The sequence below is a fragment of the Seriola aureovittata genome, chromosome 5 (assembly GCF_021018895.1).
Source record: "Seriola aureovittata isolate HTS-2021-v1 ecotype China chromosome 5, ASM2101889v1, whole genome shotgun sequence".
Lineage (NCBI taxonomy): Eukaryota > Metazoa > Chordata > Actinopteri > Carangiformes > Carangidae > Seriola > Seriola aureovittata.
In genome coordinates this window covers 27,805,845-27,822,130 of record NC_079368.1, presented here as the reverse complement: position 1 = coordinate 27,822,130, position 16,286 = coordinate 27,805,845, and the positions used below count along the sequence as shown (strand labels likewise).

At 41.0% G+C, this 16,286-nt stretch overlaps 1 protein-coding gene across 2 annotated transcripts in view; it reads left to right on the top strand.

The window, feature by feature from the left end:
• Nucleotides 1–13,132, top strand: part of ccser1 (coiled-coil serine-rich protein 1) — a 117,945-nt gene extending 104,813 nt beyond the window's left edge. For both annotated transcript variants that reach the window (XM_056375872.1, XM_056375873.1), the window contains exon 11: nt 7,829–13,132. In XM_056375872.1, the coding sequence (XP_056231847.1) occupies nt 7,829–8,647 (819 nt within the window). In that variant the 3' untranslated portion in view covers nt 8,648–13,132. The remainder of the gene's footprint in view (nt 1–7,828) is intronic.
• Nucleotides 13,133–16,286: the final 3,154 nt, after the last annotated feature.

The window sequence follows — 16,286 nt, the reverse complement described above, 5'->3', positions numbered from 1 at the left end:
AATATACTTCATGGCTGATATTTAAACAGGATTATGATTTCAGTGGAAAATTAAGACTTTCTTTGGATACCAATGCAACCCTTGAAATTGATGGCCTTGGCACATTAGTTGTTCCTGCAGTAGCAACGGTGTCCCAGCCTCTCAACCATGTAGCTTTCCATCAAAGTGACTTTCTCTCTCCTTCCTTATATTGATGCTACTTCTCTTACACTCATCATCTCTCTGTGTTTCTCTTTATCCCCGTCTCTACCTTTCTTATTATCTCTCTCTTTCATCTGCTGTTACTCTGGGTCTGTGCTGTCACCTTTTACTCTCACTTTGTCCACTGTTGTTCCTCGCACTCGTCTGACTATCTACCCTCTTGCTATCCTCTCCTCCTCCCGTCTCTTCCTTTGTTGTTTTACCTCACTATTACCTGTGTCACCCCCTCCTCTTATTTCTTTGACCCGCTCTTTTCTCTTTGTTATGTTTTTTGTCCTATCTCTGTCTTATATCCCACTTTCTTTCACTGTTTCCTCCTCTCACATCTTTGTCCTTTTCTTATGCTTCTACTCCTGCTCCTGTTCCTTTATTCTACTTCACCCTCTGCTCCACAAACCTCCCTCCCTTCATCCTATCTCATTACCTAATGTTGTCTTTACTCATTCACTCACTCTGGTTTTTCCTTGCTTTTGCTTGTGGTTCTGGGCAGTGTTCACTAAGCATATTGTCACAGGCTGGTGGGTGAGTTTCGCCATGATTACACACACACACACACACACACACGTGTATGTGCATGCACACACAGACCTGTTGGGGATGGTGGTTGATGAGCAATGCCAGGCTCTCAGCATCCATGCCCATCAGAGCTGCTCAAGAAACCTCATTAGGCCTCCTGGCCACAGCATGGCACTGGCTTCAATACTTGCCAGCCTGCCTTTTTCACTGTAGGAAGAATTTGAAGTCCTGGGGCTATACACTTCTCAACATCGACAATCATAAGTAGTGACTTTGAATCACTGATGAGAAGTTCAGCAACTCCAAAATCAGGAGGCGAGCTCACTGGACGCCTGAAAACCAAAGTGAACCACGATGCTATCACCCCCTGCAGCTGTGATCCAGTGAGAGGAATCTTGCTGTTGCTAGGCAATATGTCATCAGCTGTCAATCACTCATGTGTCTAAAAGGTACACGCAGTAACTCAACAGCAGCTGAATTCAGGCAATCAACAAAAGTAGTAACAAACAAATCTAAACTGCAGCTGACACTTATTCCTCTGGTTCATTTATGAAGAGAAAATGTCAGGCTCTCTCTCAATAATGTTCAATTGTCTTTAAAAGGAACAGTAGTTACTGGCTGCTTAGAAAGTCACTAGAAGTCATCAAAGGACATTGTGGACTAATTTGCATTATGATTATACAGTATTTGCCACACTGGTCCTGCTCTCCCCAGGTGCTGAGAAGAGGATGGGGCTACACTGTGTATATGAAGTGCTGTCAACAGAGGCATCAAGTTAGCAACAATGGTTAATGTGTCCCTCAAATATTCACCGGTTTGAGAAGAGTCTACACTCAGCTCCCATATGTGCGTTTGAACATGTGCACGTTATGGTTTATGTGCCATATTTGATGTTAAGGTTCGCCATTTTTCCTCAAGGCTATTGCTGTAAATAAATTTGTTTTCTGTTCCCAATTTCTTTGTAGTGAAAAAGGCAAGAGATGACTCAGTCTCAGACACTGTAATATATTCAGGCCTTCAGCCACATTGATATGCAGTGGAGTCGCCCTGTCTGGGAAATTGTAAGTCTAAATATTTATCGAGTTATAGACACACACAACCCTGTTTAATACTTGTGGGTTGCAGCAGGTTCTTGTGTTTGGCTGCTGTTGCTCAATATAACAACGGCCTAATGTAGATAATTTTCCAGTAGTTCAGTGACAGGATTGAAGATTGGTAGCACTGTGAGCCGATTAGCTGTGCAGTGCATCACATTAGTGTCCTGCCTCGCAGTGTGTGCCTCCAGCAGGAAGGTCCAGGATGTGACATCCAGCCAGCTGGTTGGCATTTTGCTGCAGTGTGGGCCGGATTGACAGCAAGAGCGACATAAGCTCAACTTTTGTCTTCTCTTATACTCCATCTTTCTTCATCATCTCAGGCTCAACCCCACCCCAACTGTCACCACTGAAAAAAAGAAAAAAAAAATCCCCTTCCTCCCCCTCTTTCTCTTTCTCTCTGTGTGGTCTCCAGACTGCAGTAGCGTACCATCAATCCTCCGGCTGTCAGGGCCTATTCAGCCCTGCTTGCCGCTGGCATTCTTAAGCACCAAGTTACATAATGAGGAAAGAGAAAAGAAGGGACAAAATAAAGGACAGTGGAGAAGGTGAGAGATGAGAGAAGGAAGGTCACGAGGGAGGAAAGAAGGTGAGAGTCAAGGAAAGGAGCAGGCTTGGTGACTATGCTCATGCTTCGTTCTGTCAAAGATCAGCCTGCCAACTGTTAAACTCAAATACCCCCACAGCAGTTATCTGGGTAGCATTAGCATTCATTGAAAGAAACAACAATACAGTAAAACACTGACTAAACCTACTGAATGTACACAATAGCTTATAGCTCAACTAAAAGACAGTGTCCATTTCGAGAACTGAACCCCGTCTCATTCTTTGCAATTTTGCAGTTCCTTCGTTGCTTTCATAATTCAATTTCAACAATCTACTAATTTACTGTAATGGACAATGCGCTTTTATGGCTCGGGCCAGTTTTTGTGCCCTTTCCCACAATTTCTGCCAAGTCTGGTAATTCACAGAATTAGTTTTGATCTCTGAGGTTGTTTACTTGTTTTGTCCTCTCCTCTCTAGTTCTTACTTTGGTGGAATCACTAGCCTGACTTATAGGAGATTTACTACTACTGTATTTTCACATTTTAATGTGCTTTTCTGCACCATATAAGTTAAGTTTCACATAAAAATCAGAGAGACAGGTGAGATGTGGAGTGAGACAGCAGTTAAAAATTGGGAGAGTTGTATAGGGAAATGCAGAGGCAGGGAGGAGAGGGAAGCTAAAGATTGAAGATTACAACAAAGAGGGATGAAGAGAGGAAGGGGAGAGCAAGGAAGCTGCTTCAGGCTGAACAAGAAACTGACTTCCTAAGGGGATTGTATATTGATCAAAACCAGCAAGTTCAAAGTAAAGGTATGCTACGGCCTTGAGACACCAGGCCCAGGCTGCAGTTTCACCCCTTGTTTGATTGTTTGTTGTCGATTTACCCAGCAAAGTGCCTTTTGTTGATGTGGGAGACTCTGCTGTACTCACCTTGTCTGTGAATATTCAATGATGCTTTCTGGGCAACAGCACAGGAAATAATAGTTAGAGCTTTGTGGGTTGTTTCTGAGTGTGGACGCCATGTTTCTCAGCCTGTTTTGGCTCATCAAAAACTAATACAAACCAGTGCGTAGCACTCGTGATGTACTGCCTCAGAACTCAAAAGGGATTGTTTGTCTTTTCAGTTCTCACATAACAACAGTGTCGTTAATTATGGTTAAAGAGACGAGATCAAATTTACACTTCCTGGGTTTTTTGCACCTTGACAACTTTCTGTCACACGGAGAATAAATGAGCAAACAAATATGAATGAGACTGTCTGTTGAGATAAAGGTAGACAGGATGAGGTAGCATGGTTTGGGCTCACGCAGCATCAAGGCTGTAAAATGTATTTGGTTATCATCTAAATAGGATTTAGAGTACCATCCGTGTGGGTGTACTGTACTGTTATTGTATCTGCGCTGAACACCCCAGCATTTCACACTTTCAAAGAACCACAGGATTACTTTGTTCACACACAGAGTATGTGGGTGTCACAGAATATAAAGAATTCACATTTACAAACTTTTACCTCTCTAATCTCACTGTGAAGAGTTGGAAACTTTTTGGGTCCAATGCATTTCAGCCCCATGGCCTTCATTAGAATTAGGTGTGTGGGTGCAGGAATACAGAGCCATGGTGTGCGACTGATGGCAGTTGGAGTGCTTTGTTTAGGCTGGTGTTACACCTAGCTATAGTCTGTGTTGTTTTCTATAATTACTTAGCTGTAGTTTGTTTGAGGGGAGCAAAAGTCACAAAATAAATCTCCCAATCCCTCTCTATTATGAAAATGACTAAGACAGGCAAATGCTGTATAGGGATGTTTTAGTGTTTTAAAGAGCTCTTTTATGCAAACTTGGCCATTACCACATTGCTTTGTTCTTCACTGCCCAATAAAAACTAAGGCTGCAGGAAAGGGCCCCCTTAAATCACTCTGATTTACCCAGGTCCACGTGTGTGTGTGTGTGTGTGTGTGTGTGTTGTGTGTGTGTGTGTGTGTGTGTGTGTGTGTGTGTGTGTGTGTGTGTGTATTTATAGGACTGTGTGTGTAAGAGAGACTCTCCAGAGTGTTTGCACACACACAGGCCGCTCTGTCACTGGCGATGAGGCAACCTGCTTGCCGCAGAGCATGTACTTGAGAAAGGACACCTGAGTTTGTAGTCCTGCTCTCTTTTTTTTTCTGTGCCTTGCTTGTCTGTTCTTCTTGCTCTCAATTTATGCCCCTTTATCTCTTTTGATCACATTCTCACTTCTCTCTCATTCATTTATTCCTGTCCTCACCTATTTTGCTCTTTTCCTTTACTCCTCATTGTGATTGACCTTTTTTTCTGCCTTCCTTGTGCACTAACACATATGCCACCCTAGTTTTACCCCAGTTTTAGGTGTATTTGATGCACTGTATTTAATTAATTTTTTTTTAATTTCTTTCTCCCAAACTTGGATCAAAAAATGTCCCTTTGATACATAGCATATGTCTGTACAACCAGCTCTTGTACTGTGCCTGGTAATTATTTCTTTCAAACTTGTCTGCCAATTTGTATCTTGCATTCTCGCCTTACCTTCTGTTGTTTTCTCAAGTATCTGAGGGTGGAAAAACACTACCGATATTTTTTCGTAAGATTAGCAATTTAGCCCTAATTAAGCCGTCCCACATAAACCTGCACGACCACAGTGGATATTCAGCACTGTGGCAATTCCCTCATGTTTTTTCACAGCGCCCCTATGTAGAGAATTTGGCTGGAATGGAAATTCTCACTCCTCTTAATTAGATCAAGGATTCTGCAAGAAGTCTTGTAGTGTTTATCCACCCATTAGAGCCCATTAGAAAGCAGAGACACACTCCCCGAGCTCTTTAAGTAAGCTGTATAGACGACACACTGTTTGATGTTTTGGCAGAGCGCTGTTATGCTTGGGTTTTTTTTTTTTTGGTTTTTTTTTTTTACAGTTGGACATGAAAGGACACAACGGCTGCGATTTTAAAGTGCAGACTGTTTGGCTGCAATTCGGATTTTTTTAAAAGCCATATCAAATGAGCATATCAGAAACAGTTTCCATGTTTCTGTGTACTGTAGGTGGGGGATTACAAGCATCAGAGACATGCAGTATGGACAGATTAAGATTTCATTAACAAGTGTAACAGTCTTTTGTTGTCAACATTTCGTAATGAGCTGTCTTACACATGATTGTGTAAACCATTAAAGTAAAAAAAAAAATTTAAAAATTCTGAAATTTTCTCTTTCTTTGAATTAGATGAGAAAGAAAATCTTTGTATTTGCTCGTCATAAAGATCAGTATCAAGGACAGAAAGGTTCAGAGCAAGCTTCTTCACTTTTTTTTTCTCAGGACCTTGTTTACTTATCATATTTACCCCACCCTGTAGTCCGCACTGCCTCAGACTAAATTAGAGCCCAGTACAGTCACAGCTAAATCCTTATAGAATCCTCCCATACTTTGAAATGCAAAAAAAGCTAGAAATAGCACCTCACAGTAAGATATTAAAAGTCTGGTGGTGTTCAGGGGCTGGAAACTTTCACAAGTCATTGCACCCACAGAGTTTTCCATCCACAGTGTATAATTAGCACTACTTTCTTTTTACTGCATGAAGAGGACTACCTTAGATATAATTTGTAGTGTAATCTGTTCAGACCACTTACTTATTGAAAGTGTCCAGGTAGAAAAGGGGTTTGAGTTTTTATCTGCTGACCCCATATATACTTTAATTAAAACTGATACTTCAATTTGTCCGAGAAAACATTCATTCAAATCACCAGCGTGAAACCGATTACATCTGTATGTACACTACAAAACACAAGAAGGTGTTCTGAAGCGAATCTCACAGGCCATGTTACATCATTTGATGAGCGTAAATTGACACCCATAGCAAACATTGGACTTGTTATATAGACAGGCCAATGATATGTCACAGCTAAAGTTTCTCTGTCCAATAAGCATCATTTGTAATACACACTGTCTCACTTCCAGATTCTTTGTGATCCCCCACTTTCGCTCCCCCTTCGCTTCTTTAATTTGATTTCAGGTTGACAGCATTATCTCATGAAAAGAAGCTGTTTCATCTAATTAGCATTTCCACTGTTATACTGTACTTATTTGGTTAGCCGTGTTCTGGCTAATTAAGTTTCTACCTCTCACACCGAATTCCTGTCAACAGCCTTAACACAGTGATTACATTACGTTTAATATTAATTTGCATGCACAAGCGCTCAGAAACTTGATCACCTTCATACACATGATAGCACATGGGCATCTAAATGAATGCATGCATGCTCACACAAAGATGCATATTAACACACGTGTTGCAGACATACAGTATGTGCGCATGCACAATTACAGAGACACATGCTCATCCATATGCAAACAACTCGCAGCAAACACCCAAAGCCTTTGTGTTGGCAAATGTCAACTTGGCTTATTTTCTCATGAGGTTCAGTGTCGGATGAGATCGTATTACTTTAGTGAACAATATGCACTTGGTCCCACTGCAACCGTTTTGTGTGTTTCTTTCTGTGTGTGGTCCAGGTGTTACTCATGTCCTATATCTGTTTACACAGTCACATTATGGGGACTTGTCTTCATTATGTGGAGAAAAATCAAGTCCCCATAACTAAATCATTAAATTTTAAGGTGTAGAAGTGTTTTAAGGGTAGAGTTTAGCTTAAGGTTATGGGGAAATGAATGTAAATTAATGTAATGTCGTCTGTCATGGAAGTCATGGTGTGTGTGTGTGTGTGTGTGTGTGTGTGTGTGTGTGTGTGTGTGTGTGAAAGGGAGCTGGGGGAGAGAGAATGAAGGGGGGACTGTGATGAGATATGTTGCATAAGGGGGTGCAGTGGAGTGTGAAAGAGAACAGGTGGCTCTCGTTTCTGCCATCTAGCTTTATGTGCCATCCTCCCCATTCTGTCTTTGTGTGTGTGTGTGTGTTTGTGTGTCTTTGCGTGCGTGTGTTTGCGTGCGAGCGTGCGTGTGTGTGTGTGAGAGTGTGAGTGACAGAGAGAATAAGATCCCATTGCTTTGTGGGTGGGGATTTGCCTTTACCTTGAACAATACATGCATGTTACCTTGTTGGTTTGTCTCCTCGTGTGTGACTGTGTGTGTGTGTGTGTGTGTGTGTGTGTGTCTGTCTTTCTGTCTGTCTGTCTGTCTGACTATTCTTTAGTGAGCAGGGTTCCGGTTGGTTTAGAAACAATTAGAACAAGCTGCAGGAGCCCAGAGAGATCGTTCTCCAAATGTCACCCAATTAACAATCTATACTAAAACACACAACAGCGCTCTTTCTCATGCTGCCTGTCTCTCCATTTGTCTCTGCTTGTCTGCGTCTTTCTGTCTCTCTCCTATTTATTCCCCTAGGATATATCCAGTGAATTATTCTTGAAAAATGGCAGGTATACACAGAGACAGACGATGACAGAAAGCAGAATAAACAGCAGTTTTTTTTAATATCTGTCTTTATCTTTTTTCTCTTTCTCTCTCTCAGACCAGTCATCCAGGCCGGTGGTCAGGACTAGGCAGCAGCAGCATCCTGCCTCCAAGGGAGCGAAGGGTAGTGCGGGCAGCACTCGGAGGGGACCCCTCTAACCAGCACCTCCCCTATCATTATCCACCTCTGCATGGCCAGCCCTCTGCTTCTGAGCGACACACTGCCAGGGAGGAGCGCCACTGCCAGGGGGTTTTGGCACAGTCCACTGCCCGTAATCCAGCTCCAAATCTGGCTCCAGGCTCCTCCAATCTGTCCTCTGTCATTTCTGCAATGTCAGCCCAAGCCTCACCTACTACTCCAGCCCAGCTTCAAGTGTCACACCCAGGCCCGAGTCCAAATCAATGCCCAGGCTCCGGTTTGGCGGCTGCTAATCACACCGTAATTCCATCTCTGTCCTCCAGGCAGCCAGAGGCGGTGTCCTCCTCTTCTGAGTCCATAACTTTAGGAGGAGGAGGTGGAGTGAGTCTGTCAAGTGGAGTAAGGAGAGGAGGAGGAGGAGGAGGAGGAGGAGAGCACCATCCTCTTAGCCATATCCCTCGTGCAGTTGGGGCCAGCGCCTCCTCAAGCCTCCACAGTCTTGCAAGCAGAGGAAGCCCTTCTCCAAGCGTCTCATCGTCCGACCAAGCCTCCCCTCCACCTCCGACTCCATCCTCAGCCTCCTCCTCTTCTTCCTCCTCATCCACCACATTTACGGGTCGTTTAGGACAGCCACCTAGAGGCCCTCTGTCTCTGCATAGCTACAGTCGTAAAAATGTCTTCCTCCAACATTCCCTACATACTGCCGAACTGCAAGCTCTGACGCAGAGAGACAGTTGAGGGCACACAAACATTTACACCATCCCAACCATAAGCAGCCATATCACTGACTTAAGTGACAAAATGTGTGACTTTATAGAAAAACTGCTGCTCCTTCAGTACAAGTTGCTTGTGTTTTCACAGTCTCTATTCCCTGAATCACGAACTACATGCGCTTACAATCACACTTGTCTCTCTTCACAACATAGACCAACCATTTTCTGACATTTTGTTCGTAGATTTGTTCGCTTAAACATACACTCATATGCAAGTGCACACACACACACACACACACACACACTGGCTGTGAGTATGAAAAAGGCACTCACCCGTCTATCAGAACTCCCACGTTGTGTCATGCTGACAGTTTAGATGTGCTTACGCCCACAGACACACGAAGTGCACACAGACTCACAACCTCATATCCATGCATGCACACACACACACGCACACACACACACACACACACACACACACACACACACTCGCGCACGCACGCACTCACAGAGGTCTATTCACACACACTTACATACTCTCACACAGAGACATCATCTGTGATATCTCTGCCTCACAATCTGTACAAATAACAGGGTTTTAAACCAGGACAAAGACATGAGGTGTGTGTTTGATTGTGTTTTTGTTTATAAGATTTATTTTTAACAATTTATTTTATTATTTTTACCAGTTAAAACCATGTGCTGCTTAAGGAACTAAGGGAGTGACCATACTTTGTGCTTGTAAGAATATACTCTCACATTGCCAAACCCTACATCAGATCAACTCCTCATTCCTTGATGTCCACTTACAGAAGTCCAGAATAAGAGACATGTCTAGGTGAATATCTACATCCATTACCCATATACTGCATGCTTTTTAAAACTTAAGGAAAATACAGGTGAGCATTTTGTACTGCAACAAAAGTGGGGTCGAGGTGACTTTTAAAGTCTTTTGATAATGTTTCAGTATCAACTGTCACCTCAGTGTTTTAAGAAGGGAATCAAACATGCAATGACCTATAAGACATGAATCTGTTTGAAGAGTGTTTTGAAAACTAATTGTCTATCCTTCTACTCTCATAAATAAGGCATTACATGTTCTTTCAGCTTAATACTGGACCACTGTTTTTGTAGAAATTGTAGAAATACAATGTTGCAATATTACCCACATTATGTAGAAGAATCAACGTGTATCTGCAATGTTAGATTAGTACAGTACACAAGCTGAAAGGAAGAGTTTCATTCTAAAGTGAGATGTCTGTCATTTGAACAATTGAACTGAACAAAATTTTTAGATTCGCCACAACCAGCATTGGGTATTTTTTCCAGAATGGGTGTCAGATTTTGGAATGAAGCCTTTCAAATCTCCTTTAGGGCTGGGTATTAAAGAGGGATACCTACTGGTGCTTTGCTAAATGATAGTGTCAGTATTAATTTTTAGGAATCCAAAGGAAAAAAATAATGGGATTGCAGTTCACTGACACATTTTCTATGGTCATTTTACTATGGGAATCATTTGAGAAGAGTTGGTTTTCTTGGATTGTTCATAGAAAATTAATTGACAGAAAATAGTTTACTATATATAATGAAAAGAAATGAAACTGAAAAATGTTTTACAGTCTATTCCATTTGTAAAAGCATCAGCAAAGTGTTTTTCCAGTGATACCCAGTCCTTTTATGTTAGCCTTTTTTATCTTCCTAATCTCAGATGTGTTGGTTATCATTTTAAAACAGACCTAATGAGATGGCATTTGGTATAATAAGACTAGCAATTATGTTGTTTTGGACAGTGGGACACGTATTTTTTGAGTGAAATTTACATACACTGGAACTGCCATGACCTGCTGAGTCATACAACATTATTCACACTTTGGGTACGAAATGTGTCACAATTTAATAAGTGAGAAACCCACCTTTTTTGACTTCTGTGAACAACTGGACTGTATAACTACAGTACATGTTCAGTCTGCTACTGCTGAATATACACTCACCTTTTACTTTAATAGGAACACCATGCAAATACTTGTCAGGGCCTCCCATTGCTCTCAAAACAGCCTCACTGAGATTTGTCAGCTGCACATTCATGCTGCGATCGGCCTGCTCTATGACACCCCAACATGGTGTATTATCATGCTTGAAGTAGCCATTAGAAGATCCTAACCTATATCTGCAAGATTTTATGCACTGCACTGCTGCCACATGATTGGCTGATTAATTTGCTCTGTTGAACTGACGACACCGTTGAACAACCTTTTCTTTCACCATAGGATTTGGGGCAAATCTTATAATGTCAACCGGGAAATGGGAACCTGAGCACAGGCCAGAAGTTCAGAGCTCCCGGCATCTACAAAAAATGTTAGATTCTGGAGAAGTTGTTGACCTTATCTGTGTCTAAACGGCACTTGGCTTTAGGGAAGCTGTATAAATTGTGTGAGTGTGTTTTGTAATGCACACTTCATGAGGCATGGACCCGGTAGAGGTGAAGAAAAGCCTGAAGGAAGACAGCTCTGTTCCCACTGGTGGAAGCTACGATTCTCCCTCTGGTCTGCTTCATTTGCACGCTATTCACTTTTTCGTCCCCCTTTTTTCCATCATCTCTTCTCTTTCTATCCAAAATTTTTTTCCCCAGCTTATTTTCTCCCTGCCAGTTTATCCACTCCCCTTATTCCCCTTCAATATCTCCCTATACATTTCCCTCTGTTGTTTCCCTCAGCATCCATTTCTTTCTGTTCTCCTCTTTTTGGAGTCTGTTATCCTCCCTCCCCCTCTATCATGTCCCAGGTCTCTCCTTCCCTCCATCTCTCTCCCCCGCTTAGCCTACTTACCCAGAGCTTGTATTGTCATGTAGTGTATCTATCACAGACTCTGCTGCAGCCGCACTCAGTCCTGGGCATTGGGACCTGCAACGATGCTGATTCTCGTTCCAGCTTTCTAATCAGGGAGTAATTTTACACCCGGTGAATGGACAGCAGTAATGTGGCTCCTGAGGATCTGGACTCAGAACCACAGCTGTAATGTGAACTAAACATTCCCTGCTAGGTTTGTTTACAGGTGGTAGGTAGCAATGCTTTGTCACTGGCTGAGCTCTTAAGAAATGCTATTTGCATCCCTCATCAATGCATGTATCATCTGAAATGTCATGAGGGAATATTTTGCCCTGTGTGAGCTGCCCACTCAGATACATTTTTTTCGACCACGTTTGAAACAGCTGTTGTTGCTTCAGCTGTATTCAAGAGGCAGGCTGCCGGCCATGTCACATATCATAAAAGGAAAAAGCCACTTCTTAAATGGCACATTTTCATTTTTCCCTGTCCACTTGTAACAATGAAATGATATTGAATTTCACTGGGAAACAAGGGTCTACAATCATGAAGTGGATACACCTCACAAACCTCAGTTCTTCATTTTACATAGCAGCATGTTGTACATTTATTAGATTTCATTTGTTTGGATGTTATTTATTGTTTCTGCCTTATTTATATTTATTGTCATAGAAACACTTTCCTAAAAGCATCTTGGCACTAACAAATAAAGATACTAGTCACAAAAAATAATCATGATGGAAATGACAATAACAATAATCATATTATTATTATTATTATTATTATAATTTTAACAAATCAAAGATATTATGCTGTCCTAGCTTTTTAATGTGCTTACTGTAATATTTTTTTTCTTTTTGAATTGCTGTAATAAAGAAATTGAATTGTATAATTGTACATAAAACTGTTGATGTTGACTGTTCATGAATATGAACAGTTTGTGCTCACTTAAATGACACTGAATAATAGGGTTTGCATACTTTGGTTGTTGGCACACAAGATTAAAACACAACAAAAAAACAATTCCGTTTCAGTGATAAATGTCAAATGCAGTCGGAGGTCAGAGCTATTACCAAAGCATTTCAGGCTATAGTTACACAACACTTACAAACAAATCAAACTCAGTAAAGTTTGGCCCCATGTTGAATGTTACATGTAAAGGCCAGTTGACCCCACCCCCCTTGAAATCCAGCCTTTGCACTATGACTAATTCTGCTTGAGATGACTTTGAAACACATGACTTTGCAAAGTTTTACCTAACTGTCAGAAAAGTGGATGATGGTAATCTATTAAAGCTGCTTTTTTCAGTTCAGGATGAAGTGTAAGTATATAAATCTATTGAGTAGACTGAGACTGTGAGCCTCTGACCAGTTAGCTCATTAATTCATTAGGGATAATCTGTCCAAAACAAAGAAATCTCTCTTCACAGAGTCAGTTTTTCACTTTCTATGGTCCTACTAAACGGTTTTTAAACTTTATCTGTTTGATAAGAACTGTTTGATGGGCTTATTTATGGTCAAAAATCCTTTTGGTGTGTTTACACAAAGTATTTCTCTTCGGTTTCTCTCCAAGATGGTTTTTGTCACGCTCACAGTTGTCTGTTCACATGATAAATGTTCTATCAAAAGACTTCTGTCCACTGTCTGCTTATTGTTAATATTTAATACAAATAAAATAGATGAAAAATATTTAGTGGAGATTGTGATTTGATTTTTTATTTTTCCATTACTTATATCAGGCTTTTCATCATAAAATAAGGTGTGTCTGTTAAATGACTGGGACGTATTGAAGCAGAGAAAAAAAAGAAGAGCTGAATATATGGGACCGAGGCTCCATTGCCCAGGGTGGGTAGATTTGGCTGTACAAATCTCTAAAGAAAAGCATGAATAAAATCAAAGACCTTAAGGAGAACGTACAATAAAGCACTGAATAAAGAATCTTCGGGGCCGTCTCTCTAAAAGATTGAGAAAAACTTTTTACAGTTGCAAAATTTGAGTGTACTTTTAAGGTTGTACACAGTAGGTGCAGACAGAAGTAATTTTACCTCATTTGACATTAGCCTCCAACCTATTTGAGTGAGTTTTCATTTGGCAGTGACCATCAAGTATGGCAGTGTTTAGAAAATCAATTATGTTATAATATGAGTTTGTGTGTGTGTGTGTGTTTGGGGGGGGGCAGTAGATGTTGGCTGTTGACTGTTTACCCCTTAGGGGGGACCTGTGCACACTTCTCATTTCTGGACTCACTCAATTAGTGTTGGTGATGTTATGACTGGCTGACTAGTGCATGCACACACACACACACACGCACACACACACACACACACCCACATACACAATGGGGATTATAGGACAGCAGTTTTGATACTAACTTTCTATATTTGATATGAGCGCCTCAGTAAATGCACTACTTATCATCAGAGCTTTGAAGTCCAAGGAATCAAGTAATAGACAGGACATGTAAAGGTACAGGCTGTAAAGTGAGCTTTTCTGATTTTTGGCATGTAGTCCAAAAAGTCTATGGCTAAAATGTTAAATAATCAATGTTGACCTGCAGAAAGTTAACCGTCAGGCCGGTTTCTTTGCTATTTATTCCATTAGAAATTCATTATCTTGGAGTTTTGGATTGATGGTGGATTGATGATGTACTTGCTGACATTTAGTAGACAAAGAAATGATTATATTAATTTTCAAACAAGTTTGACCAAAACAGGTTTAAAACAGGGGGTCAATTAAGCTGGAGTCCACCCTCCTAACATCCAAGTTGCACCCTCAGCTCCTTTAGTATCACAGCGTTGCCAACTCACACACTTGCTTTTAACATCTGCTTTGATCAGTCTCATGCTGATCAAACTAATGTATAATGTGGGCTCATTTTCTCTGACTTTGTTAAATAGCTGTGGTCATCATCACACAGCAGCAGGATCAGGGTCAATACCTATGTGCATTTGGCGCACATGGCACAGCAGCAGTAAGTTAGTTAATTATTTAAATCCTCTGATGTGGTATTGTGACCATATGGTAGCCTTATTAACCTATATGCCTTTCAGCACAGCAAAGAGGTGATTGCTTCTGCGCACAGATTCACAGCTTATACAGTGAAATCACGGGAAACAAAACAGCCCTCTAATGAGTCCAGCACCATCAATTTTTATTTTCAGCAAAAGTCAAAATATTCTTTTGACTAATTTTTTCTCTTGCGTTTCAAGCTAAGCCACTGTATATAGTTGCTCAGTGCATGGGCCAGGGTTTGGTTTGGGCCTATTTTATTCAGTCCTTTAATTCATTTAAAAATGTGGCTTAATCCAAATTAACAATAAACGAATAAAATGTAATAAAAATGAAGAAATATATCAGAAATGAATGGCATTTAGTTTGTGATGCAGCATTTTAAATTAGAATCTCTTTCCGGAAATAGTGCCATTGTTACTATCTACATCCGCGGGACACAATTTGCATAGTTTTCATTGGAACTACTTTCTACTGAAGAAATAGTTCCCATTAGAAGTGATTGAAGTAAACCACCTCACAACCTCGAACCACGTTGAACCAGTGAGCCATTTTCTTCAATATATAGCATGTAATGTATATGTGCCGCGTTGCTGCTCTTTCCCACTTTACATTTGGGTTCAAATGAGTGAAACAGCGTCCTTTGGGTTGTAAAGTGGAGTAAATTATCGGCCCGATAATTCGCGGTGGCCTAACTGCGCTGTTTGGATTGGAGGCCCATGTGCACCTGGCCTTCATTGCTCACTTCACGGAACTGTTTGTGTTCAGGAGTTCGGGAACATGTTTGAAGAGAAGTCACTGAACTTTTGTCGCAGAAGTAGCAGCAACATTACTGGAAGGAGGCTACGTGAAAACCAAATGCAGTGACTGAAAATAGTGTTGGGAAGCTTAACGTTAGCTCCCTTTACCACGAAACTCAACCTGTGCTCTTGGCCTAAATGTGTGTGGAGTCTTCTGTGCTGAAGGATCTCGATCTGGACACAGCTATGCTCTTCAGATACCGGGTAAGACAAGCACAATCCCTTCTTTCTTTATATCCCTGTTTTCCCGCCAACGCTGGCCGTCAAAATGAATATACATTGCATTTGGAAAATGCTCAGACCCTTTCAACTTATTTTCATATTTTGTTTCATTGCAGTCTTACGACAACTGAAATACCACATCGACATGAGTATTCAGACCATTTACTATGACACTTCAAATTCAGCTCAGGTGCCTCCAATTTCTCTTAATCATCTTTGAAATTTTTCCACACCTTGATTGGAGTCCAAGGCACACACCTGTCTATATGTAGATCTGTGCCTCAACACAGTCTTGAGCTTTGCAGGCAGTTCCTTCCACCTCATGGTTTGGTTTATGCATTGTCAGCCCTGAGACCTTATATTAACAGGTGTGTGCCTTTCCAAATCATGTCCAATCAATTACATGTATCACAGGTGGGCTCCAGTGAAGGTGTAGAAACATCCCAAAGATGCTCAAGAGAAATGGGAGACCCCTGAGTTGAATTTCAAGTGTCATAGCAAAGTGTCTGAATACTCATGTCAATGTGATATTTCAGTTTTTCCTTTTTAATTAAATTGCAAAAATTTCTAAAATCCTATTTTCGCTTTGTCATCATGGGATACTGAGTGTAGATTGATGAGGGAATTTTTAAAATTCACTTTTAATTTTTTTTTTTTTTTAATTTAAGCCTAAAGTAGAAAAATGTGAAAAAAATAATTGAGGGCATCTGAACACTTTGTGTTCACATGTCTGTTTCATGTATCAGCTGCTGGGTCATTTGCAGACCTTTTCCACTGCAAATATTTTGACTTGTCATTGCAGGAAAAAGCGC